At 51.0% G+C, this 27,362-nt stretch overlaps 1 protein-coding gene across 3 annotated transcripts; it reads left to right on the top strand.

The window, feature by feature from the left end:
- The first annotated feature begins 1,144 nt into the window (after positions 1-1,144).
- Positions 1,145-26,981, top strand: CHEK1 (checkpoint kinase 1). 3 transcript variants are annotated; one of them, XM_038754730.1, is made up of 14 exons: positions 1,145-1,216; positions 6,925-7,008; positions 9,420-9,643; positions 11,751-11,815; positions 11,911-11,980; positions 15,424-15,612; positions 19,502-19,606; positions 21,329-21,424; positions 22,824-22,932; positions 23,539-23,716; positions 24,787-24,918; positions 25,388-25,489; positions 25,805-25,864; positions 26,366-26,981. In XM_038754730.1, exons 2-14 carry the CDS (start codon positions 6,944-6,946, stop codon positions 26,396-26,398), a joined length of 1,428 nt encoding a protein of 475 aa, XP_038610658.1. In that variant the 5' UTR covers positions 1,145-1,216; positions 6,925-6,943; the 3' UTR covers positions 26,399-26,981. The 3 variants fall into 3 exon arrangements, with proteins under 3 accessions (XP_038610658.1, XP_038610657.1, XP_038610659.1); XM_038754729.1 differs by having other exon boundaries at positions 25,805-26,981; XM_038754731.1 differs by lacking the exon at positions 15,424-15,612 and having other exon boundaries at positions 25,805-26,981.
- The last annotated feature ends 381 nt before the right edge of the window (positions 26,982-27,362 follow it).

Below are 27,362 nucleotides of genomic sequence, written 5' to 3'. Positions count from 1 at the left end.
AGCCCGGGCTTTGGAGTCAGAGGTCATGGGTTCAAATCCGGGCTCTGCCAACTGTCAGCTGTGTGACTTTGGGCAAGTCATTTCACTTCTCTGGGCCTCAGTTACCTCATCTGGAAAATGGGAATTAAAACTGTGAGCACCCCCAACGTGGGACAACCTGATCACCTTGTAACCTACCCACTGCTTAGAACAGTGCTTTGCACATAGTAAGCACTTAACAAATACCATTATTATTATGCCCCGGCCCCCGGGCCCCTCACTCAAGAAAGGCCGAGGCTGAGGCCTAGGCGTGGCCAATCCCCGGCCCTCCGGCCTCCATGCCCCGGCCCCTCGCTCAGGAAAGGCCAAGGCCTCGGTGCGGCCAATCTCCGTCCCCCCGGCTTCCACGCCCCGCTCCCCAGCCCCTCACTCAGGAAAGGCCGAGGCTGCGGCCTAGGCCTGAGGCGCGAGAGCGGCCAATCCCCGGCCCTCCGGTCCCTTGTCCACAGGCCTCCATGTCCCGTCCTCCGGCCCCTCGCTCAGGAAAGGCCGAGGCTGCGGCCTAGGCCTGAGGTGCAGGCACGGCCAATCCCCGGCCCCTCGCTCAGGAGAGGCCGAGGCTGGGGCCTAGGGGCGGCCAATCCCCGGTCTCCATGCCCCGTCCCCCGTCCCCTCGCTCAGGAAAGTCCGAGGCCGCGGCCTAGTCCTGAGGCTCGGGCGCGGCCAATCCCCGTCCCTCCGTTCCCCCGTCCCCCGGCCTCCCTGCCCCGTCCCCTGGCCCCTCGCTCAGGAAAGGCCGAGGCCTCGGCCTAGTCCTGAGGCTTGGGCGCGGCCAATCCCCGTCCCTCCGTTCCCCCGTCCCCCGGCCCCACGCTCAGGAAAGGCCGAGGCTGCGGCCTAATCCTGAGGCTTGGGCGCGGCCGATCCCCGGCCCTCCGTTCCCCCGTCCCCCGTCCCCTCGCTCAGGAAAGTCCGAGGCCTCGGCCTAGTCCTGAGGCTTGCGCGCGGCCAATCCCCGTCCCTCCGTTCCCCCGCCCCCCGGCCTCCCTGCCCCGTCCCCCGCCCCCTCGCTCAGGAAAGGCCGAGGCTGCGGCCTAGGCGGGGGGGAGGGGCCTTCCGGCCGGGGCGCGCGCTTTTCCGGCAACGAGGGGCGCGGCGAATTTTGGCGGGAAGCGGTTTTGAGCAATGGCGGCGGCCTGAGGGGGCCTGAGGCGAGCTGAGGAGACCCGCAGACACGGTGAGATTTGGGTCGGGGGCCCCCGCACGGGACCGGCCCTGCTGGGGGGGCTGCAGGGCGCAACCCCCAGCCCCCTCATTCCCTCACCCGCGCCTATTTACTGAGCGCCCACCGGCCCTGCACACCACTGCAACAACCGCTTGCAAAGTGCAGTTCGCCATCACATACCCTCCCCCCTCCGTTTATTTTATCAACGATGCTACTATCATCGTGCACATGGTTTATTTTATTAATCAATCAATCAATCGTATTTATTGAGACTGTGAGCCCACTGTTGGGTAGGGACCGTCTCTATATGTTGCCAATTTGTACTTCCCAAGCGCTTAGTACAGTGCTCTGCACATAGTAAGCGCTCAATAAATACGATTGATGATGATTTATTGAGCACAACGTGGCTCAGTGGAAAGAGCCCGGGCTTTGGAGTCAGAGGTTGTGGGTTCAAATCCCGCCTCCGCCACTTGTCGGCTGGGTGACTTGGGGCAAGTCACTTCACCTCTCTGGGCCTCAGTTGCCTCATCTGGAAAATGGGGGTTAAGACTGTGAGCCCCCCGTGGGACTTTGTAACCTCCCCAGCGCTTAGAACAGTGCTTTGCACATAGTAAACGCTTAATAAATGCCATGATTATTATTATTATTATAGATCATCATGCACATCGTGATGCGTGGCTCAGTGGAAAACAGCCCTGGCTTGGGAGTCAGAGGTCGTGGGTTCAAATCCCGGCCCCCGCCAACTGTCAGCTGGGTGACTTGGGGCAAGTCACTTCACTTCTCTGGGCCTCGGTTGCCTCATCTGGAAAATGGGGATTAAGACTGTGAGCCCCCCGTGGGACTTTGTAACCTCCCCAGCGCTTAGAACAGTGCTTTGCACATAGTAAGCGCTTAATAAATGCCATTATTATTATTATTATTATAGATCATCATGCACATTGTGATGCGTGGCTCAGTGGAAAAGAGCCCGGGCTTGGGAGTCAGAGGTCGTGGGTTCAAATCCCGGCCCCCGCCAACTGTCAGCTGGGTGACTTGGGGCAAGTCACTTCACTTCCCTGGGCCTCAGTTGCCTCATCTGGAAAATGGGGATTAAGACTGTGAGCCCCCCGTGGGACTTTGTAACCTCCCCAGCGCTTAGAACAGTGCTTTGCACATAGTAAGCGCTTAATAAATGCCATTATTATTATTATTATTATAGATCATCATGCACATTGTGATGCGTGGCTCAGTGGAAAAGAGCCCGGGCTTGGGAGTTAGAGGTCGTGGGTTCAAATCCCGGCCCCCGCCAACTGTCAGCTGGGTGACTTGGGGCAAGTCACTTCACTTCTCTGGGCCTCGGTTGCCTCATCTGGAAAATGGGGATTAAGACTGTGAGCCCCCCGTGGGACTTTGTAACCTCCCCAGCGCGTAGAACAGTGCTTTGCACATAGTAAGCGCTTAATAAATGCCATTGTTATTATTATTATAGATCATCATGCACATCGTGATGCATGGCTCAGTGGAAAAGAGCCCGGGCTTGGGAGTCAGAGGTCGTGGGTTCAAATCCTGGCCCCCGCCAACTGTCAGCTGGGTGACTTGGGGCAAATCACTTCACTTCTCTGGGCCTCAGTTGCCTCATCTGGAAAATGGGGATTAAGACTGTGAGCCCCCAGTGGGACTTTGTAACCTCCCCAGCGCTTAGAACAGTGCTTTGCACATAGTAAGCGCTTAATAAATGCCATCATTATTATATTATTATTATTATAGATCATCATGCACATCGTGATGCGTGGCTCAGTGGAAAAGAGCCCGGGCTTGGGAGTCAGAGGTCGTGGGTTCAAATCCCGGCCCCCGCCAACTGTCAGCTGGGTGACTTTGGCCGAGTCCCTTCATTCATTCATTCATTCAATCGTATTTAGTGAGCGCTTACTGTGTGCAGAGCACTGGACTAAGCGCTTGGGAAGTACAGTAATAATAATGATAATTGTGGCATTTATTAAGCGCTTACTGTGTGCAGAGCACTGGACTAAGCTCTTGGGAAGTACAATGATAATAATGGTATTTATTAAGCGCTTACTGTGTGCAGAGCACTGGACTAAGCGCTTGGGAAGTACAATGATAATGGTATTTATTAAGCGCTTACTGTGTGCAGAGCACTGGACTAAGCTCTTGGGAAGTACAATGATAATAATGGTATTTATTAAGCGCTTACTGTGTGCAGAGCACTGGACTAAGCGCTTGGGAAGTACAATGATAATGGTATTTATTAAGCGCTTACTATGTGCAAAGCATTGTTCATTCATTCATTCAATCGTATTTAGTGAGCGCTTACTGTGTGCAGAGCACTGGACTAAGCGCTTGGGAAGTACAGTAATAATAATGGCATTTATTAAGCGCTTACTATGTGCAGAGCACAGTTCATTCATTCATTAAATCGTATTTAGTGAGCGCTTACTATGTGCAGAGCACTGTTCATTCATTCAGTCGTATTTAGTGAGCGCTTACTGTGTGCAGAGCACTGGACTAAGCGCTTGGGAAGTACAGTAATAATAATAATAATAATGGCATTTATTAAGCGCTTACTGTGTGCAGAGCACTGGACTAAGCGCTTTGGAAGTACAGTAATAATAATGGCATTTATTAAGACCTTACTATGTGCAAAGCATTGAGTGCTTACTGTGCAGAGCACAGTTGTCTAAAAGTTGTTTAAAAGTTGTTTAGACAAGAGAAGCAGCTGAGTGGGTAGAGCACAGGCCCGAGAGTCAGAAGGGCTTGGGTTCTAATCCCGACTCTGCCGCTTGGGCGCTGTGTGACCTTGGGCAAGTCATTTAACCTCTCTGTGCCTCAGGTACCTCATCTGTAAAATGGGGATTAAGATTGTGAGCCCTCTGTGGGACCGGCTTTACCGTGGCCAACCTGATTAGCTTGTATCTACCCCAGTGCTTAGTACAGAGCCTGGTACATAGTAAGCACTTAACAAATACCATATTAAAAAAAACCCCTAACCCTCAAGGAACTTACAGTCTAGCTGAGGCAACAGATTAGAACAGTGCTTTGCATTCATTCATTCATTCATTCAATCGTATTTATTGAGCGCTTACTATGTGCAGAGCACTGTACTAAGCGCTTGGGAAGTACAAGTTGGCAACATAACAGAGACGGTCCCTACCCGACAACGGGCTCACAGTCTAGAAGGGGGAGAGGTATCTAAATTCCTTCAGAGGCATTTAAAATTTAAAGAACCTCCCCGGCTCAGCTTTACTAAGTAATAATAAAAATAATAATGGCATTTATTAAGTGCTTACTCTGTGCAAAGCACCGTTCTAAGCGCTGGGCACTGTTCTAAGCTCTGGGCTCTGTGGCTTAGTTGGTTGAAGTGCCTGCCTACTGAACAGGAGATCTTGTGTTCAAATCCCAGCGGGGCCTTTCATTTCCAACTTGTACTTCCCAAGCGCTTAGTACAGTGCCCTGCACACAGTAAGCGCTCAGTAAATACGATTGATTGATTGATTCTAAGCGCTGGACTCCATTTTAAAGAGGAGGCTCTTGGCGATATAGAAGAGAGAGGCTGTTTCAAGCAGGGAACCTTAAGTGCTTAATAGATGCCGTAAAAAAAACTGATATCAAACTATAATTGCTAGACTGTATGCTTGGGGAGGACAGGAATCGTGCCTGCCAACTCATTTGTACTCTTTCAAGTGTTTAGTACAGTGCTCTGCATAGTGCTCAATAAACGTTGTTGATTTTCCTTCCCCTTGATTTCCCCTTCCTTCCTCTCCCCCTCGTCACCCTCTCCGTCCCCCACATCTTACCTCCTTCCCTTCCCCACAGCACCTGTATATATGTATATATGTTTGTACAGATTTATTACTCTTTTTATTTATTTATTTATTTATTTAACTTGTACATATCTATTGTATTTATTTTATTTTGTTAGTAAGTTTGGTTTTGTTCTCTGTCTCCCCCTTTTAGACTGTGAGCCCACTGTTGGGTAGGGACTGTCTCTAGATGTTGCCAACTTGGACTTCCCAAGCGCTTAGTCCAGTGCTCTGCACACAGTAAGCGCTCAATAAATACGATTGATGATGATGATGACAGTCTCTATATGTTGCCAACTTGGACTTCTCAAGCGCTTAGTCCAGTGCTCTGCACACAGTAAGCGCTCAATAAATGCGATTGATGATGATGATGACCGTCCCTATATGTTGCCAACTCGGACTTCCCAAGCGCTTAGTCCAGTGCTCTGCACACAGTAAGCGCTCAATAAATACGATTGGTGATGATTTTAAAGAGGAGGCTCTTGGCGATATAGAAGAGAGAGGCTATTTCAAGCAGGGAACCTTAAGTGCTTAATAAGTGCCGTAAAAATAACTGATATCAAACTATAATTGCTAGACTGTATGCTTGGGGAGAATAAATGCCATAAAATTTGAAATAAACTATAATTGCCAGACTTAAGTGCTTAATAAATGCCATAAAAAAAACTGGTATCAAACTATAATTGCTAGACTGTATGCTTGGGGAGGACAGGAATCGTGCCTGCCAACTCATTTGTACTCTTTCAAGTGTTTAGTACAGTGCTCTGCATAGTGCTCAATAAACGTTGTTGATTTTCCTTGATTTCCCCTTCCTTCCTCTCCCCCTCGTCCCCCTCTCCGTCCCCCGCATCTTACCTCCTTCCCTTCCCCACAGCACCTGTATATATGGATATATGTTTGTACATATTTATTACTCTATTTATTTATTTTACTTGTGCATATCTATTCTATTTATTTTATTTTGTTAGTATGTTTGGTTTTGTTCTCTGTCTCCCCCTTTTAGACTGTGAGCCCACTGTTGGGTAGGGACTGTCTCTAGATGTTGCCAACTTGGACTTCCCAAGCGCTTAGTCCAGTGCTCTGCGCACAGTAAGCGCTCAATAAATACGATTGATGATGATGATGACTGTCTCTATATGTTGCCAACTTGGACTTCCCAAGCGCTTAGTCCAGTGCTCTGCACACAGTAAGCACTCAATAGATACGATTGATGATGATGATGACTGTCTCTATATGTTGCCAACTTGGACTTCCCAAGCGCTTAGTCCAGTGCTCTGCACACAGTAAGCGCTCAATAAATACGATTGGTGATGATTTTAAAGAGGAGGCTCTTGGCGATATAGAAGAGAGAGGCTATTTCAACCTTAAGTGCTTAGTAGATACCGTAAAAAAAACTGATATCGAACTATAATTGCTAGACTGTATGCTTGGGGAGGACAGGATTAATAAATGCCATAAAATTTCAAATAAACTATAATTGCCAGACTTAAGTGCTTAATAAATGCCGTAAAAAAAACCTGGTATCAAACTATAATTGCTAGACTGTATGCTTGGGGAGGACAGGAATCGTGCCTGCCAACTCATTTGTACTCTTTCAGGTGTTCAGTACAGTGTTCCGCATAGTGCTCAATAAATATTGTGGATTTTGATTGAAGTGAAAGGTAAGGCGTGGAAAAGAAAATGTTTTGAGGCGTTATGGACTGCATTTGCCCTCTTGCCCCCACGAGAGTATGTCAGGGGGCCGGGAGGGTGAGGCAGGGATCAGCCGTGGAAAACCCCGGAGCACTGGTGGAAGAATTGGCCGCGGGATGGAGCGGAAGGAGTCGAGGAGGAGACCGGTGTTGGAGGTGGGTAGGAGGGCCGCGCTTTTCGAACGGTGCTCTGATGTAATGGCGTTTATCTCTCTGTGTCCGTTGCCCGCAGACCGGGTACCGCGGAGGGCATGGCGGTGCCCTTTGTGGAAGACTGGGACCTGGTCCAGACGTTAGGGGAAGGCGCTTACGGAGAGTAAGTACCAGCCGTCCTTCCCCCAACCCCCTCCCTTGGTGGTCTCATCCCGAGCCCTCTCGGGGAAGCAACTCTACAAGCTGGTTTTGTTTTTAATAACGTTCGTTAATATTCGTTACTGTGCGCCAAGCACTGTTCTGAGCCCTGGGGTAGATGCAGGTTAATCAGCCTGGGCACTGTCCCCGTCTCACACGGGGCTCCCGGTCTAAGAAAGAGAGGGAACAGGCATTGAGTCCCCATTTGGCAGTTGAGGAAATGGAGGCGCAGAGAATCAATCGATCAGTCGTATTTATTGAGCGCTTACTGTGTGCGGAGCACTGGACTAAGCGCTGGGGAAGTACAAGTTGGCAACGTATAGAGACGGTCCCTACCCAATAGTGGGCTCACAGTCTAAAAGGGGGAGACAGAGGACAAAACCAAACATACTGACAAAATGAAATAAATAGAATAGATATAATAATGATAGCATTTATTAAGTGCTTACTATGTGCAAAGCACTGTTCTAAGCGCTGGAGAGCTTACAGGGTGATCAGGTTGTCCCATGTGGGGCTCACAGTCTTAATCCCCATTTTACAGATGAGGGAACTGAGGCACAGAGAAGTGAAGTGACTTGCCCAAAGTCACCCAGCTAACAATTGGCGGAGCCGGGATTTGAACCCATGACCTCTGACTCCAAAGCCCGGGCTCTTTCCACTGAGCCATGCTGCTTCTCCAAGTAAAATAAATGTACAACTAAAATAAATAGAGTAATAAATATGTACAAACATATATACGTATATACAGGTGCTGTGGGGAAGGGAAGGAGGTAATATGAGGGGGATGGAGAGGGGGACGAGGGGGAGAGGAAGGAAGGGGCTCAGTGTGGGAAGGCCTCCTGGAGGAGGTGAGCTCTCAGCAGGGCCTTGAAGGGAGGAAGAGAGCTAGCTTGGCGGATGGGCAGAGGGATTGGGGGCATTCCAGGCCCGGGGGATGACGTGGGCCGGGGGTCGATGGCGGGACAGGTGAGAAGTGAAGTGACTTGCCCAAGGGCACACAGCAGACAAGGGTCTAGTGGTTGGAGCGCAGGGCCTGGAAATCAGAAGGACCTGGGTTCAATTCCCGGCTCCACTACTCGTCTGCTGTGGGACCTTGGACAAGTCACTTCACTTGTCTGTGCCTCAGTTACCTCATCGGTAAAATGGGGGTTAAGACCCTGTCTCACACGGGGCTCCCGGTCTAAGAAAGAGAGGGAACAGGCATTGAATCCCCATTTTGCAGTTGCGGAAATTGCGGCGCAGAGAAGTGAAGTGACTTGCCCAAGGGCACACAGCAGACAAGGGTCTAGTGGTTGGAGCGCAGGGCCTGGAAATCAGAAGGACCTGGGTTCAATTCCCGGTTCCACTACTCGTCTTGGACAAGTTACTTAATAATAATAATAATGATGGCATGTATTAAGCGCTTACTATGTGCAAAGCACCGTTCTAAGCGCTGGGGAGGTTACAAGGAGAACAGGTTGTCCCACGGGGGGCTCACAGTCTTAATCCCCATTTTACAGATGAGGGAACTGAGGCTCGGAGAAGGGAAGTGACTTGCCCGAAGTCACCCAGCTGACAATCAATCAATCGTATTGAGCGCTTACCGTGTGCAGAGCACTGTACTAAGCGCTTGGGAAGTCCAAGTTGGCAACATATAGAGACAGTCCCTACCCAACAGTGGGCTCACAGTCTAATAGGGGGAGACAGAGACAGGTGGCGGGGCCAGGATTCGAACCCATGACCTCCGACTCCAAAGCCCGGGCTCTTTCCACTGAGCCACGCTGCTGCTCTACTTCACTTCTCTTTGCCTCAGTTACCTCATCGGTATAATGGGGGTTAAGACCATGAGCCCCATGTGGGACAGGGACTGCGTTCAACCTGTTTAGCTTGTCTCTACCCCAGCAGTTGGAACAGCTCTTGACACATAGTAAGCACTCATCCACTGAGTCACGCTGCTGCTCTACTTCTCTTCTCTGTGCCTCAGTTACCCCATCAGTAAAATGGGGGTTAAGACCATGAGCCCCATATGGGACAGGGACTGCGTTCAACCTGTTTAGCTTGTCTCTACCCCAGCAGTTGGAACAGCTCTTGACATTAGTAAGCACTCAACATATACCACTATTATTATTATTATTATTACTGATTGACCAAAGAGTAGCTTCTTCTTGGGCTCATCTGCCCAGCCCGTTGGTTTGGAACAGAACACCGGAGTCTGAGCGGCATACGGGACCTCTTCTTGGCCCGTGGCACAAAGCTTCTCCGGGGTGTCCCGAGCTCCGGCCCTTCATATCGAAGGAGAAATGGGGAGGGAGCCATCAATTTTGGAAGACACTGGCCAATCCCGCACAACCGGGCAGGAAAGTGTCAGAAATCGACCGCTTTGCTCATCCTTTTCAGAGTCCAGCTGGCAGTGAACAGGCGAACAGAAGAGGCGGTGGCCGTGAAGATCGTGGACATGAAGCGGGCCGCGGACTGCCCCGAAAACATCAAGAAAGAGATCTGCATCAATAAAATGCTGAACCACGAGAACATAGTGAAATTCTACGGGCACCGGCGAGAAGGCAACATCCAGTACCTGTTTCTGGAGTACTGCAGCGGGGGAGAGCTCTTCGACCGGATAGGTGCGCACCGGAGGCCCCGGGGGGGGACCGGAGAGATTTTTGGCTTTCTTGGGATCTGATATTTGATTCCATGATAATGGAGCCGCTTGATAGCTGACCGGAGCTCTGGAAAATTAGGACGGGAGCGATCCCCGACTATCAGGCGGGCTGTAAGCCCACCGTTGGGTAGGGACTGTCTCTATCTGTTGCCAACTTGTACTTCCCAAGCGCTTAGTACAGTGCTCTGCACACAGTAAGCGCTCAATAAATATGATTGATGATGATGATCAGGCGGAAGGAGAGAGGGGTGGGCGAGGGAAATCAGAGGAGTAGGTGAAGGAAGAGTCTCACAAATGCCCGGTTTCTCTGGAGGACCACGTTGGCCCACTTCAGGCTTCTCACTTCTGAAGTCTGGGGCGTTGGGTCTGTCAAACTGAGTGGCTTGGTGCTAAGCGCTTAGTACAGGGCTCGGCGCCCGGGAAGCGCTCACTCAGTAAAGCCCACCGATTGAAGATGGAATTGGCTAGCATTCGCCCACCTCGACTTCACCGGGAAGGGCTCAGGAGGGAGGAGTGAAAGGTCTTTTCGGGAGGGGTAAATGGAGTAGGAAACAGCGTGGCCTAAGGGGAAACTAAAGGGCCGGAAGGCAGAAACCTGAGTTTTCAGCCCTGCTGTGTGGCTTTGGGCCGGTCACTTGACCTCTCTGGGCCCCGGTTCCCTCCTTTGTAAAATGGAGGTCACACACCTGCCATCCTTCCCTCTTTGACCATGAGCCCCGTGCAGGACAGGGGTGATCGTGTCCGTTCCCCAGCACTTAGTAATCGTAATGTTAAGCGCTTACTACGTGCAAAGCACGGTTCGAAGCGCTGTAAAGGTGATCAGGTTGTCCCACGGGGGGCTCACAGTCTTAATCCCTATTTTACAGACGAGGGAACTGAGGCCCAGAGAAGTGAAGTGACTTTCCCAGAGTCACCCAGCCGGCAATTGGCGGGGCTGGGATTTGAACCCTTGACCTCCGACTCCCAAGCCCGGGCTCTTTCCACCGAGCCACGCCGCACAGTGCTTGGCCCCCAAGAAGCGCTCAACAAATACCATCTCGATTATTAAGTGACTGGTCTAATGTCTCACCGAGCCAGGTTGCTCAATCAATCAATCAATCAATCAGTCATATTTATTGAGCGCTTACTATGTGCAGAGCACTGTACTAAGCGCTTGGGAAGTACAAACTGGCAACATATAGAGACAGTCCCTACCCAACAGTGGGCTCACAGTCTAAAAGGGGGAGACAGAGAACAAAACCAAACATACTAACAAAATAAAATCAATCAATCAATCAATCAATCGTATTTATTGAGTGCTTACTATGTGCAGAGCACTGTACTAAGCGCTTGGGAAGTACAAATTGGCAACACATAGAGACAGTCCCTACCCAACAGTGGGCTCACAGTCTAAAAGGGGGAGACAGAGAACAGAACCAAACATACCAACAAAATAAAATAAATAGGATAGAAATGTACAAGTAAAATAAATAAATAAATAGAGTAATGAATATGTACATACATATGTACAGGTGCTGTGGGGAAGGGAAGGAGGTAAGATGGGGGGATGGAGAGGGGGACGAGGGGGAGAGGAAGGAAGGGGCTCAGTCTGGGAAGGCCTCTTGGAGGAGGTGAGCTCTCAGCAGGGCCTTGAAGGGAGGAAGAGAGCTAGCTTGGCGGATGGGCAGAGGGATTGGGGGCATTCCAGGCCCGGGGGATGACGTGGGCCGGGGGTCGATGGCGGGACAGGCGAGAACGAGGTACGGTGAGGAGATTAGCGGCGGAGGAGCGGAGGGTGCGGGCTGGGCTGGAGAAGGAGAGAAGGGAGATGCTCAGCCAGAGCTGGATCATCGCCCTTCGGGACAGCAGTCCATAGCCCTGTCCGTTAGTAGTAGTGGTCGTCGTCGTCGTCCTGGTATTTGCTGAGCGCCCACTGTGTGCAGTCCACTGAGCCAAGCGCGTGGGAGAGTACAGCCGTAGCCTGGGATGTATTTTTTGGCCGGCAGAGCCGGCCATCCAGCTCCCGAATCGCTGTAAAGCCTGCAGTTTTATCCGCGATGACTGAAACCCTCCCCAATGACTCCCTTTAGAGCCCGACGTGGGGATGCCCGAACCTGAGGCCCAAAAGTTCTTCCACCAACTTATGGCCGGCGTGGTAGGTGTCCGGGCCCCGGCCCGTCTTTGGTTTCGTCTTCTCCTCCGGCCCAGGCGACGCGGATGTAAATTGTCTCCTCCCTCGGCTCTCTGCAGGTCTACCTGCACGGCATCGGGATTACCCACCGGGATATTAAGCCGGAGAACCTTCTGCTCGATGAAAGAGGTAAGCGCGAGGCCCGTCTCATCAGGCGGCCAACTCCAGGGCCGCCGGCGGTGTTTATTTGGCGCTTACTGTGGGCAGAGCAGTCGGTCGTATTTGTTGAGCGCTTATCATCGTCATCATCAATCGTATTTATTGAGCGCTTACTGTGTGCAGAGCACTGGACTAAGCGCTTGGGAAGTACAGGTTGGCAACATATAGAGACAGTCCCTACCCAACAGTGGGCTCACAGTCGAAAAGGGGGAGACAGAGAACAAAACCAAACACACTAACAAAATAAAATAAATAGAATAGATATGTACAAGTAAAATAAATAGAGTAATAAATATGTGCAAACCATATATACATATATACAGGTGCTGTGGGGAAGGGAAGGAGGTAAGATGGGAGGGATGGAGAAGGGGGCGAGGGGGAGTATTATGGTGTCCAGAGTATTGTACTAGGCGCTTGGGAGAATACAATTAGTGTGCAGAGCACTGTACTAAACCCTTGGGAGAGTACAGTTTAACACTAAACAGAGACATCCCCCGCCCGCAACGAGCTTCCAGTCTAGAGGGGGAGATAAATTACAGAGAAGCAGCATGGCTCAGCGGAAGGAGCCCGGGCTTGGGAGTCAGAAGTCATGGGTTCCAATCCCGGCTCCGCCAGCTGTCAGCCGTAAGTCACTTCTCTGTGCCCCAGTTCCCTCATCTGTAAAGTGGGGATGAAGACTGAGCCCCCCAGTCTTGTAACCTCCCCAGCGCTTAGAACAGTGCTTGGCACATAGTAAGCGCTTAATAAATGCCATCATTATTATTATTATTATTATTGGGGCATAAGTGCTGAGAGGCTGGAAGGGGGGATGAATAAAGGGAGCACGTCAGGGCGACAAAGAAGGGAATGGGAGAAGAGGAACAGACAGCCTAGTCAGGGAAGGCCTCTTGGAGGAGGTGGGTCGTCAAAAAGGCTTTGAAGCGGTGGAGGGTAATAGTCAGATCATCATCAATCGTATTTATTGAGCGCTTACTATGTGCAGAGCACTGTACTAAGCGCTTGGGAAGTACAAATTGGCAACATATAGGGACAGTCCCTCCCCAATAGCGGGTTCACAGTCTAAAAGGGGGAGACAGAGAACAAAACCAAACATACTAACAAAATAATAGAATAGCTATGTACAAGTAAAATAAATAAATAAATAAATAGAGTAATAAATATATATATATATACATATATACAGGTGCTGTGGGGAAGGGAAGGAGGTAAGATGGGGGGGATGGAGAGGGGGACGAGGGGGAGAGGAAGGAAGGGGCTCAGTCTGGGAAGGCCTCCTGGAGGTACTAACAAAATAAAATAAATAGAATAGATATGTACAAATAAAATAAATAAATAGAGTAATAAATATGTACAAACATATATACAAGAAGGTTGGCATTGGAGGAGCGACGGCTGCAGGCTGGATTGTTGTAGAAAAACAGCGTGATGAGGTGGGAAGGGGAAACTGATCGAATGCTGTGCTAACTGTGGTATTTGTAAGACTTACTATGCGTCAAGCACTGAGCTAAGCGCTCGGGAGGGTCCAAGATAATTAGGCCGGACACAGTCCGAGGTAGAGGGAAAGCAGATATTAAATCCCCATCTGACGGTGAGGAGACCGAGGCTCAGAGGAGTGAGGCGACTTGTACTTCCCAAGCGCTTAGTACAGTGCTCTGCACACAGTAAGTGCTCAATAAATACGATTGATTGATTGGTTGACTTGCCCCAGGTCACACGGCAGGCAAGCGACAGAGCTGGGATTCGAACCCCGGTCCTCGGACACTCGGGCCCGGGGCTGTACCTCCGTGAAAGACCGTGAGCCCCAAGTGGGACAGGGACTGTGCCCAATCTGATTAGCGTGTATTAGCGTGGAAGAGAAGCAGCGTGGCTCAGTGGAAAGAGCCCGGGCTTTGGAGTCAGAGGTCATGGGTTCGAATTCCGGCTCCACGTGTCTGCTGTGTGACCTTGGGCAATTCACTTAACTTCTCTGAGCCTCAGTTACCTCATCTGTAAAATGGGGATTAAGACTGTGAACCCCACATGGGACAACCTGATCACTTTGTATCCCCCCCAGCGCTTAGAACAGTGCTTTGCACATAGTAAGCGCTTAACAAATGCCAACATTATTATTATTATGGGTTCAAATCCTGGCTCCGCCCATTGTCAGCTGTGTGACTTTGGGCAAGTCACTTCTCTGTGCCTCAGTTACCTCATCTGTAAAATGGGGATGAAGACTGTGAGCCCCCCGTGGGACAACCTGATAACCTTGTAACCTCCCCAGCACTTAGAACGGTGCTTTGCACATAGTAAGCGCTTAACAAATGCCATCATCATCATTATTATTATTATCCATCCCAGTGTTCAGCGTGGTGCTTGACACGTAGCAATCACTTAACTTAGAGAAGCAGCGTAGCTTAGTGGAAAGAGCCTGGGCTTAGGAGTCAGAGGTCGTGGGTTCTAATCCCACCTCTGCCACTTAGCTGGGTGACCTTGGACAAGTCACGTGGCTTCTCGGTGCCTCAGTTACCCCATCTGGAAAATGGGGATTAAGACTGTGAGCTCCATGTGGGACAACCACAACTTGTACCTCCCAAGCGCTTAGTACAGTGCTCTGCACACAGTAAGCGCTCAATAAATATGATTGATGATGATGATGATGACAACCTGATTACCTCATATCTACCCCAGCACTTAGAACAGTGCTTGGCACATAGTAAGCGCTTAGCAAAAACCATCATTATTATTAACAAATACTACAACGACAGGCACACACAGGCTCGCCTACGGGAAGAAATCTGAGGGAGGGGCTGGCCGAAAGGCAGGGCGAAGAAAGCCCGGTGGACCTCTCCCCTCGAGTCCTAGTGACTTTGGGCAAGTCACTTCACTTCTCTGGGCCTCAGTTCCCTCATCTGTAAAATGGGGATGAAGACCGTGAGCCCCTCGTGGGACCAACCTGGTTACCTTGGATCTCCCCCAGCGCTTAGAACAGTGCTTTGCAGATAGTAAGCGCTTAACAAATACCAACATTATTATTATTATTATTAATTATTATTTAGACTGTGAGCCCAATGTCGGGTAGGGACTGTCTCTATATGTTGCCAATTTGTACTTCCCAAGCGCTTAGTACAGTGCTCTGCACATAGTAAGCGCTCAATAAATATGATTGATTGATTGATGATTATTATTAGCGGCCGCGGTGGCCCCAGACTCGCTCCCCAACCGGTGTAGCCGGGGGCCGCCTGTCAACTTAAGTCGTCATCGACGGTATTTATTGAGCGCCTACTGCGTGCCGAATCCCGCACGAAGCGCGGGGAGTGCGACAGAATCGGCAGGCAGGTTCCCTGCCCGCAGCGGGCTTACAGGCTAGAGGGTGAAGTGGCGGAGAAAGGCGTCCCGAGAAGGACCCCGGGGGCCCCGCGCGCCTTCGCCCCCAGATAACCTCAAGATCTCGGACTTCGGCCTGGCCACGGTGTTCCGGCACAACCACCGCGAGCGCCTGCTGAACAAGATGTGCGGGACGCTGCCCTACGTGGCCCCGGAGCTGCTGAAGCGCAAGGAGTTCCGGGCCGAGCCGGTGGACGTCTGGTCGTGTGGCATCGTGTTGACCGCCATGCTGGCCGGAGGTGGGTGGCAAGCGAGCCGCCCCGTCCCGGGGCCGGCGACGGTCTTTAGTCCCCGCTCGGCCGGTGACCTCGCTGGGAAAAGGGCCCCGGACCACCAACGGTCGGTCGTATATTTACGGGGCGCTTACCGTGTGGAGAGCACTGGACTGAGCACTTGGGAGAGTACGGTGTAACGAGCGAGCAGACGCATTCCCTGCCCACAGCAAGCAGCGACTCTCCGTCCTGTTGGGAAGGAGAGAAACGCGGCTCACCGTGCCACGCCGCTTCCCTGACTTGTTGCCTTTATCCCCCCCCCATCCCAGCCCCACAGCACGTATGTATCTGGAATGCAGTTTATTAATTTCACCATCATCACCAGTCGTATTTATCGAGCGCTTACTGTGTGCAGAGCACCGGACTAAGCGCTTGGGAAGTCCAAGTTGGCAACGTCTAGAGACGGTCCCTACCCAACAGTGGGCTCACAGTCTAGAAGGGGGAGACGGAGAACAAAACCAAACATACTAACGAAATAAAATAAATGGAATGGATATGTACAAGTAAAATAAATAAATAGAGTAATAAATATGTACATACATATATACAGGTGCTGTGGGGAAGGGAAGGAGGTAAGATGGGGGGATGGAGAGGGGGAGAGGAAGGAAGGGGCTCAGTCTGGGAAGGCCTCCTGAAGGAGGTGGGCTCTCAGTAGGGCCTCTAGACCGTAAGCTTGTTGTGGGCAGGGAATGTGTCTGTTATGTTTGTTGTTATATATATATATATATATATATATATATTTTAATAAATTTTTTATGTTTATAAAATATGTTTATATGTTGATTGTTTATATTATTTATATTTATTTATAAATATATATATTTATATATTATTTATATTATTTATATGTTTATATGTTTATATATATTGATTGATTGATGTTGCCAATTTGTACTTCCCAAGCGCTTAGTACAGTGCTGTGCACACAGTACGCGCTCAATAAATGCGATTGATGATGATGATTATGTTTATGAATATAACAATATTTATATTGCTATGTATTGTTACAGTGTCCTCTCCCAAGTGCTCTGCGCACAGCACGTCCTCAGTAAATACGACTGACTGTGAGCCCGCTGTTGGGGAGGGACCGTCTCTCTATGTTGCCAACTTGGACTTCCCAAGCGCTTAGTCCAGTGCTCTGCACACAGTAAGCGCTCAGTAAATATGACTGACTGACTGACGGCCTGAGGCTGAAGGGGCCGGAACACAGCCAGGGGTGGTCTCCACTCTGGTCTCGTTCATTCATTGAGAAGCAGCGGGGCTCACTGGAAAGAGCCCGGGCTTTGGCGTCAGAGGTCATGGGTTCAAATCCCGGCCCCGCCAATTGTCAGCTGGGTGACTTGGGGCAAGTCGCTTCACTTCTCTGGGCCTCAGTTACCTCATCTGTAAAATGGGGATGAAGACTGTGAGCCCCCCATGGGGCAACCTGATCGCCTTGTAACCTCCCCAGTGCTTAGGACAGTGCTTTGCACAGAGTAAGCGTTTAACAAATGCCATGATTATTATTATGATTATTCATTCGTTCATTCAATCGTATTTATTCAGGCAGAAACTCCTCCCCCTGGGCTTCCAGGCTGTCCATCACCTCGCCCCCTCCTACCTCACCTCCCTTCTCTCCTTCTACTGCCCAGCCCGCACCCTCCGCTCCTCCGCCGCTAATCTCCTCACGGTACCTCGTGCTCGCCTGTCCCGCCATCAACCCCCGGCCCACGTCCTCCCCCGGGCCTGGAATGCCCCCAATCCCTCTGCCCATCCGCCAAGCTAGCTCTCTTCCTCCCTTCAAGGCCCTGCTGAGAGCTCACCTCCTCCAGGAGGCCTTCCCACACTCAGCCCCTTTCTTCCTCTCCCCCTCGTCCCCCTCTCCATCCCCCCCATCTTACCTCCTTCCCTTCCCCACAACACCTGTATATATGTATATATGTTTGTACATATTTATTACTCTATTTATTTATTTATTTATTTATTTTGCTTGTACATATCTATTCTATTTATTTTATTTTGTTAGTATGTTTGGTTTTGTTCTCTGTCTCCCCCTTTTAGACTGTGAGCCCACTGTTGGGTAGGGACTGTCTCTATATGTTGCCAACTTGTACTTCCCAAGAGCTTAGTACAGTGCTCTGCACACAGTAAGCGCTCAATAAATACGATTGATGATGATGATGATATTGAGCGCTTACTGTGTGAAGCTTGGGAAGTCCAAGTTGGCAACATCTAGAGACAGTTCCTGCCCAACAGCGGGCTCACAGTCTAGAAGGGGGAGACAGACAACGAAACAAAACATATTAACAAAATAAATAGACTAAATATGTACAATTAAAATAAATAAATAGAGTAATAAATACGTACAAACATATATACAGGTGCTGTGGGGAGGGGAAGGAGGTAAGGCTTGGGGGGGGACTAGCTGCTGACTAGCTTCCCCTCCCGCCCCCCGGCCAGTTGTTCCCCACTCCCAGTCACCTCCCTCTCCTTGCCTCTTGCCCCCCTTCAAATCTCTTAAAATCCTCATTAGAGCCGTCGCTTTTCTCAGTCTTCCTTTGGTCTGAGAAGTCTCCTCTCTTTGCTGCCATACGTTGCCAACTTGTACTTCCCAAGCGCTTAGTACAGTGCTTTGCACACAGTAAGCGCTCAGTAAATACGACTGATTGATTTGCTGGGGTCAGGGAATGGAAATAACCATCTTTATCGTTGGGATGGGCCGAGCGAAACGAGCACAGTCTGGGAGTCAAGGGTCCCGGATTCTCATCCCAACTTGGCCACTGGCCCGCTGGGCGGCCTTGGGCAAGTCCCTTCACCTCTCTGAGCCTCAGTTCCCTCTCCTGTAACGTTAGTATTAATAACGGCGAGAACGTTTGTTAAGGGTGGATTCAGTTCCAGGCACCGGGATAGATAGAAGATCCCGAGGCTGGATGCAGAAGCTCCGCTCTCTCTCGTGTCCTCGTTTTAGAGATCAATCTATCGTATTTATTGAGCGCTTACTGTGGGCAGAGCACTGTACTAAGCGCTTGGGAAGTACAAGTTGGCAACATATAGAGTCAGTCCCTACCCAACAGTGGGCTCACAGTCTAAAAGAGATGAAGAATCTGAGGCCCAGAGAGGATAAATTCATTCATTCATTCATTCAATGGTATTTATTGAGCGCTTACTGTGTGCAGAGCACTGGCCTAAGTGCTTGGGAAGTACAAGTTGGCAACATATAGAGACAGTCCCTACCCAACAGTGGGCTCACAGTCTAAAAGAGATGAGGAATCTGAGGCCCAGAGAGGTTAAATTCAGTCATTCATTCATTCATTCATTCAATGGTATTTATTGAGCGCTTACTGTGTGCAGAGCACTGGACTAAGCGCTTGGGAAGTACAAGTTGGCAACATATAGAGACGGTCCCTACCCAACGACAGGCTCACAGTCTAGAAGGGGGTGACAGACAACAAAGCAAAACATATAAACCAAATAAAATAAATATGTACAAGTAAAATAGAGTAATAAATATGTACATACATATATGCAGGTGCTGTGGGAAGGGGAAGGAGGTAAAGCGAGGGGGATGGGGAGAGGAAGGAGGGGGCTCAGTCTGGGCTGACTTAAATGACTTGCCCAAGGTCACACGGCAGACCAGCGGCGGAGCAAGGGCTGGATCCCGGTCTCCTCACTCCTGGAGCCGTGCTCCTTCTGTCTATCAATCAATCAATCAATCAATTGTATTTATTGAGCGCTTACTGTGTGCAGAGCACTGTACTAAGCGCTTGGGAAGTCCAAGTTGGCAACGTATAGAGACGGTCCCTACCCAACAGTGGGCTCACAGTCTAAAAGGGGCCACCAACACTCATCAGCGTCTCATTTTCTTCCTTCCTTTTAGAGTTGCCGTGGGACCAACCCAGCGACAGTTGCCAGGAATATTGTGACTGGAAGGAAAAGAAAACGTACCTCCCACCTTGGAAAAAGATTGATTCTGCCCCGTTAGGTAGGCACTCGGCCTCCCCGTTTTTTTAGCAAGACCTTTCATCATCATCATCATCATCATCATCATCAATCGTATTTATTGAGCGCTTACTATGTGCAGAGCACTGTACTAAGCGCTTGGAAAGTACAAACTGGCAACATATAGAGACAGTCCCTACCCAACAGTGGGCTCACAGTCTAAAAGTTTCCTGCCAGGAACCCAGCTGGTGATTGTGTTGCTAGGCCCGGGGTGCCCGTCGAGGGGCTTCGGGCACTAGTTTAACCACCCCACCGGCCGGCTCTTTAGCGATGCCCTCTGTGCCACAGGCACACCCGGGGGCAGAGGCAGGGAGCCTTTCGGGGGGGCATTTCTGCTTTCCCGGGGAATGAAACCAATAACGGCAGAGGTCTTTGGTAGTTTGCAATACAGCGGGGGTATCTTGACTCGGCCCGGCCCGAGGCGGGGCAAGCTGACCTTGTGGGGATGAGAAGCAGCGTGGCTCAGTGGAAAGAGCCCGGGCTTTGGAGTCAGGGGTCGTGGGTTCAAATCCCAGCTCCGCCAACTGTCAGCTGGGTGACTTTGGGCAAGTCACGTCACTTCTCTGGGCCTCAGTTCCCTCATCTGGAAAATGGGAATGAAGACTGTGTCCCACATGGGACAAGCTGATCACCTTGTAACCTCCCCAGCGCTTAGAACAGTGCTTTGCACATAGTAAGCACTTAATAAATGCCATTATTATATACTATTTTATTATTATCATATATATCATCATCATCAATCGTATTTATTGAGTGCTGACTGTGTGCAGAGCACTGTACTAAGCGCTTGGGAAGTACAAGTTGGCAACGTAGACAGACCCTACCCAACAGTGGGCTCACAGTCTGAAAGGGGGGCACAGAGAACAAAACCAAACATACTAACAAAATAAAATAAATAGAATAGGTATGTACAAGTAAAATAAATAAGCAAATAGAGTAACAAATATGTACAAACATATATACATATATACAGGTGCAGTGGGGAAGGGAAGGAGGTAAGATGGGGAGGATGGAGAGGGGGACGACGGGGAGAGGAAGGAAGGGGCTCAGTCTGGGAAGGCCTCCTGGAGGAGGTGAGCTCTCAGTAGGGCCTTGAAGGGAGGAAGAGAGCTAGCTTGGCGGAAGGCCAGAGGGAGGCAAATAGTATATATACATAATATATACTGTTATGTAATTATTATGCTATTATATTATTCTTATCATATATATACTATTATGTAATAATAGTGGTATTTGTTAATCGTTTACTATGTGCAAAGCACTGTTCTAAGCGCTGGGGAGGATACAAGTTGATCAGGTTGTCCCACATGGGGCTCACAGTCTTCATCCCCATTTTCCAGGTGAGGGAGCTGAGGCACAGAAAAGTTAAGTGACTTGCCCCAAGTCACACAGCTGGCAGAGCCGGGATTTGAACCCATGACCTCTAACTCCCAAGCCCGGGCTCTTTCCACTGAGCCACGCTGCTTCTCGTGAGAGGAGGGAACGGGAGGGTGCAGAATCCCAGGATGGGGCACTTCCAAAGCCACAGGTCGGGGAGACCGTCAGGAAGCCCGGCTGTTGGTGCAATCAGTCAGTGGTGTTGGTTGAACATTTTCTGGGAACAGAGTAGTGTACTAAGTGCTTGGGAGCTTCCAGTAGAGCTGGCCGACATGATCCCTTCCCTGGAGGAGCATCCAGTTTAATGGATCGCCTGTTGCCTTCTCAGCCCTGCTGCATAAAATCCTGACCGAGAGCCCGACGGCACGGCTCACCATCCCAGACATTAAGAAAGACCGGTGGTACACGAAACCCCTGAAGAAAGGTGAGAATCCCCGAAAACGGTACCCGTCGGTTGGATCGCGTGGCCGGGGATGGTGGGGGGCGAAGTACGGGGCTTAATTAGGTTTGTGGTCTTGGTGGGAACCAAGAACGGAGAGCACCTTGACACAACAGGCCAAGTAGCTTGGACCTGGGAAGAGTGAACGGGCGTCCAGCGGGGAACGAGGCAGGTCGTGGAAGCTCTTTTGGCTCCCGTCGCTTCCCCTCACGTCCGACCCTCCAGCCCCCAGGCTCTTTAGGGATGTGCATGCCCTGCCTTGAGCTCTGCCATGACGTCTCACCGGGTAGTTTTTCACGGTCTCCCCGGACACAATCCTCAGAGAGCATCCCCAGGCCCCTCTGCCTGGGATTCACTCTTGTAGACTTCCCGTGACCTGAATCTTTTCAAACCCCTATGTTATCAGAAAGGTTGTAGCGTGCTGGGCAAATAGATATCTAACGTGGAAGACGCAGGGAGTTTATCTTGCTGACACATCTAGTGACGGGCTGAGAGGCTTGGGGGCCTAATTACAGGATCTGGGATCTTGAGAGTCTGGGGGACACCAGCTGACCAGAGCTAAGCTTGGAGTGGATTGAGACTGTAAATTCGTTGTGGACAGGGAATGTGTCCATTATATCATACTCTCCCAAGCACTTAGTGCAGTGCTTTGCACACAGTAAGCGCTCAATAAATACAATTGACCAACTGACTGACATCCAGCTCCTGGGAGGCCAGTCCTCCGGGGTGGATTGAACCCCAAGGGAGGGACGGGGGAGATAGGAGAGGGCCCAGAGGGGAGCAAAAAAAAATCTGCCCAGGGCTGGAAAGGAAGAGACCCTTAGAGGAAAGAAAAGAGAAATAAGAATTAATCCAGAGGAAGAAGGTCCGAGAGGCAAATCTGTATAGCCTAATAAGACTGCTGATGGTAGAGGGAGTAATTGTAATGGTGTTTGTTGAGCACCCACTGGGTGTAAGACACTGTACTGAGCATTTGAGGAGATTCAGCAAAAGTCCGACCCATCTCCCTGCCCTCAGGGACTTTATATCTTAGTTGGGGAGAGACAGGCTTGAAAATTGTGACGAAATAGTTTGCTTAGGAGAATGTTCACGTCTGTCAGGTTGAGGTAACCCAACAGGTAATTGAATGTATAAAGGAAAATCCCAGGAAAATGTATTCATATCTGTATCTGCACCTGCAGCAGCTGAGAGCACCTAAGTGATTTGAGGGTGGCCGGGGGGCTTGGCATCCGCACTCTGCCGAGTGAAGTTTGGTCACCTACAGTCCCCTCCAACCCAAAGTCCCCGAAGGGGTTGCCCTATAAGGTGGAAGCGTTAGAAGTTGTGGGGAGAGCTGTGAAAGCGACATTTCTGTTGTGTTTTTTCTCCTTCCCCTCCACCGCAGTTGCGAAAAGGAGCCGGGCCTCTTCGGGCGGCCTGGCGGACTCCCCCGGGGGCTTTGGCAAGCACATTCGCTCCAACTTGGACTTCTCCCCCGTGAGCAGCGCTCTCAGGTGAGTCCTGCCTCAGGCTGGCGGAGGGCAGCGGGGCGATCGATTGGATCAATCAATCAACCGTATTTATTGAGCGCTTACTATGTGCAGAGCACTGTACTAAGCGCTTGGGAAGTACAAATTGGCAACACACAGAGACAGTCCCTACCCAACAGTGGGCTCACAGTCTAAAAGGGGGAGACAGAGAACAGAACCAAACATACCAACAAAATAAAATAAATAGGATAGAAATGTACAAGTAAGATAAATAAATAAATAAATAAATAAATTGGATCCTACCAACAGCTAGAAAAAGCACAGTTGGTTTCCGTTCCCCTCCAAGTGCCACGCGTCTTGGAAATTTACAGAGACCCCCTCCCACCGCCAGTGCTTTTCTTCTCAAAACCTGGCGAGGAGGGGAGAGAGAGAGCACGCGCTACCTCGCTGGTGGCTTAGGTCCTCGAGCCCATTTGTTTCAGACTGGAGCGGAGGGTAGTCATCCCTTCCGTAGGCCCGAGGACGGTGAAGTCGCTCTTGGTGGTGGATGAGGGGTTTGGCGAGGGAGCTGGAGGGGAAGCGGGCGGCGGGGGGGTTGGGCCGTGATGTGCTGGTTTTCCCCGGTTTCAGCGAAGATAAAGTGAAGTACTCCAGCTCCCAGCCCGAGCCTCGCACGGGGCTCTCCCTGGGCGACTCCGGCCCCGCCGACATCGACAAGTTGGTTCAGGGCATCAGCTTCTCTCAGCCGGCCTGCCCGGACCACATGCTGCTGAACAGCCAGCTCCTTGCCACCCCGGGCTCCTCCCAGGTAAAAGGGCCTTTTCCTCCTGCACCCTGCCCTTTGGGCCCCATTTTACCCCAGCCGGGCACCAGGCTTGGGGTGCTTTCTCAGGCAGACCGAGACGGGAGGTCTTCCCTGACTAAGCCCTCTTTTCCTTTTCTTCGTTCATTTAATCGTATTTATTGAGCGCTTAGTGTCTGCAGAGCACTGTACTAAGCGCTTGGGAGAGTACAATGCAACAATAAACAGGCACCTTCCCTCCCCACAACAAAATTACAGTTTCCCTTCTGTATGGCCCTGACTTGCTGCCTTTATTCATCCCCTCCCAGCCCCACAGCAATTGTGTCCGTATCTGTAATCTATTTATTTATAATAATAATAATAATGACATTTATTAAGCGCTCCCCTCCCAGCCCCACAGCAATTGTGTCCGTATCTGTAATCTATTTATTTATAATAATAATAATAATGGCATTTATTAAGCGCTCCCCTCCCAGTCCCACAGCAATTGTGTCCGTATCTGTAATCTATTTATTTATAATAATAATAATAATGGCATTTATTAAGCGCTTACTATGTGCAAAGCACTGTTCTAATCTATCTATTTATATTGTCCATCTTCCCCTCTAAACTGAAGCTCGTTGTGGGCAGGGAGTGTGTCTGTTATATTGCCATATTGTCCTCTCCCAAGCAGTTAGTACGGTGTTCTGTACACTGTAGGTGCTCAATAAATGTGACTGACTGACTGGATGAATGGTAAAACCAAGTCCTCAGTCCGTAGTGGTCGGTAGTTTTCATTTATTTTTGCTCATCATTTCTGCACAAGTATATCCTCAAATTCTCTAGAAGTGTACAGACTCACATAGACCCCGACTGGAAATTCCACCTTAGGGTCTCAGTTATGCGGATGGTGACCCCTCTGCCCTCCCCAGGGGTCCCGATTTTCCTGGACGGCGGCCACCCTACCCTCTTGGGGGTCCCAGTTATCTGGATGGCTGCCCCTCTCCTGTGCCCTGTGCGTCGAGGCAGTAGCAGCAGGAGTCATTGCCCCCTCACAGACCTCTGTAACAGATCTTGCCCGTGTTCCCGTCGCACAGAACCCTTGGCAGCGGCTGGTTAAGAGAATGACCCGGTTCTTCACGAAGCTGGACGCCGATAAGTCCTACCACTGCCTGAAGGAGACGTGCGAGAAGTTGGGCTACCATTGGAAGAAGAGCTGTGTGAACCAGGTGCGGGTTCCCCCGGCTCTCTCCGCCCTGTGTCGCGAGGGACAACTGCAAAGGAATCGGGAGGCCGCTCATTTCTAGTAGAAAGAGCACGGGGCTGGGAGTCAGGAAACTTGGATTCTAGTCCCTCCGCTGTCAGCCAGCTGCGTGATCTTGGGCGAGTCACTTAACCTCCCTGAGCCTCAGTTTCCTCCCCTGGGGCCAAGGCACCTGCTCTCCCTGCCGCTTAGGCTGAGAACAGTAGGTGAGACAGGGATCGGGTCCAATCAGATCGCCTCAAATCTCCTCCTGCCCTAGGCCAGAAACTGGTAAGCGTCTTTGGTGAACGTCTCTCAATCAATCAATCGTATTTATTGAGCGCTTACTGTGTGCAGAGCACTGTACTAAGCGCTTGGGAAGTACAAGTTGGCAACATATAGAGACGGTCCCTACCCAACAGTGGGCTCTCCCCGTCTCCTCCGAACGGGTTCAGGTCACGGTGTCGACGACGGACCGGAGAAACAACAAACTGATCTTCAAGGTGAACCTGGTGGAGATGGGCGAGAAGATCCTGGTGGATTTCCGGCTGTCCAAGGTACGGGGGCCTCGGCGGCCCTTGTCCCGGGAACCCCTGCCCCCCTGGCTCTGTGGAAGGTGCAGGGACCGGCAGGCCACGGGCTTGGGGTCGTGTCCGATGGTCACCTCGGGGGGCCTGGGCTTTGTCCTTATCCTGTGGGACCCACCCCGGGGGTGGTAAACAGGAGCGTCCGGTCGGTCTCTTCACCCCAGCCTCAGGGCAGTTTCCTGACCTGGGGCCAGTGACCGCTCCCGCGCCTCTTTCCTGGCAGAAGATGAGTGTGTCGTCTTGGGGGTGGGTTTAACTCTCCATCTGCCATTCATCTCCTTGTAGGGTGACGGGTTAGAATTCAAGAGGCACTTCCTGAAGATTAAAGGGATGCTGAGTGACGTGGTGAGCAGCCAGAAGCTCTGGCTTCCCGCCACTTGAACCCCTGGCCCCAGGGTCAGCCACCGAATCCAGCGCGGCTACGTTGACACTGCCTGCCCCGAGAAGGTCACACCAATTGTCACACCTCAGGCCGGAGGCCCCAGCTCCCGAGGGGTTCCCCCGCCCCGTACCCTCTTCACTCTCCTGCCCTCACGCCCCTCCACCCCACTGTCACACACAGACACATTCCGCTTCTCCAAAACACGGTCCTCTCTCCCGGCCTTTTTTTATCCCCGTCGAAGCAGTACAGAAGCTGTGGAAAGGGGATGTCCTGTAGGCTGAAAACTCCCCACCCCTGGCACATCCACGATCTCGAGGTGGAGCGTGGTGGCCCCGAGTCAGTCAATTCACTTTCACGGGTAATTGGGTTGGGTTATGCCTAGCAAAAGTGTATATGTCTGTGTCTGTTGTCGACCCGTCTCTCCTCTCTCTACACACAAGTGCCTCTTTGGGTTTTTCCACCAGCTCCTTCCGCCCGCTGAATTCGGCCTAGTTTGAGGAAATGAACTGTGTTTCTCCATGTGGAGTTTGTTTGGCTGTTCCTGGGCCTTTCCTGGGAGAGGTTGAGCCCCGGCCCCATGCCTGCCGGCTTCTCTTCCTTTGAACCCACTTCACTGTACGGACCCTTGGTATTTGCACCTCGTAGTTAAGAGTGAGCGCTTGTGGTGTGTGTGCATATGGGGCGTCTGCTGTGTATGTATGTTTATATCCTCTTGTTTTGTTTGTTTCCCCATTTCACACTGTTTTATCTGCCACTACAGGAGTCAGAAAAAATTTCTGCTTAGAATCCACTTTGTTCCCAAGCCGCAACCAGGACAGGTGGAGGCAGAGCAGGGATGGGAGAGGGAGGGAGGGAAGGAGGGAGAGAGCAAGGGCTGGACCTTTGTTCCCAGACCCTGTCTCACCAGAGAGGGTGGATGGATGGATGGATGGTATCCATGCTCTGGGAATGTGCCCATTTTCAGTGGGGAACACCTGCCTTCCTTCCTCCCTCTCACCCTCTCTCCTTTCTGCCTGACCAGCTAGTTAGCAGACATGGATACACCCTTTGGGGAGATTAATAAAGGACTTGTTCATTTCACTCATCTGAGCTGAGTGTGCTGCTGGGGTCCGGGGTTTAGTCCCCCAACTAGTTCCACAACCAGGCGCCCCGAGGTGTTGGCTGTGATCTGGGACCCACCGCTCCTCTGCTACAGAAGGACGGGCCCAGCTTCAGGGGTAAGCGGCGGGACAAGGGGGTTCTGGTTCACTCCACTTCCAAGCGGTCGCTCCTCTGCCGTCCCGTGCCCATCGCACACCCTCATCCCCGAACTGGGACGGATTCCCTCCCATCCCATCCCACGAGACAGCACTCCTCTCCTTTCGCAAACACACCCCACACCTCACTGCCCCAATGGGGGCTGAGACACCAGTCCCTTTCCACCCACTCCTCCAGAGATGCCTTCTTGCCTGGGGGATGAGG

Source organism: Tachyglossus aculeatus, chromosome 11 (assembly GCF_015852505.1).
Source record: "Tachyglossus aculeatus isolate mTacAcu1 chromosome 11, mTacAcu1.pri, whole genome shotgun sequence".
Classification (NCBI taxonomy): domain Eukaryota; kingdom Metazoa; phylum Chordata; class Mammalia; order Monotremata; family Tachyglossidae; genus Tachyglossus; species Tachyglossus aculeatus.
The sequence above is the reverse complement of the archived record's forward strand: the minus strand, read 5'-3'. Positions and strand labels throughout refer to the sequence as shown.

Coding starts and splice junctions, on each gene's coding strand:
- CHEK1 (XM_038754729.1), top strand. CDS start 6,944: ATGGCGGTGCCCTTTGTGGAAGACTGGGACCTGGTCCAGACGTTAGGG. Junction 11,816..11,910: donor ACCAACTTATGGCCGGCGTG/GTAGGTGTCCGG, acceptor GGCTCTCTGCAG/GTCTACCTGCACGGCATCGG. Junction 15,613..19,501: donor GACCGCCATGCTGGCCGGAG/GTGGGTGGCAAG, acceptor CCTTCCTTTTAG/AGTTGCCGTGGGACCAACCC.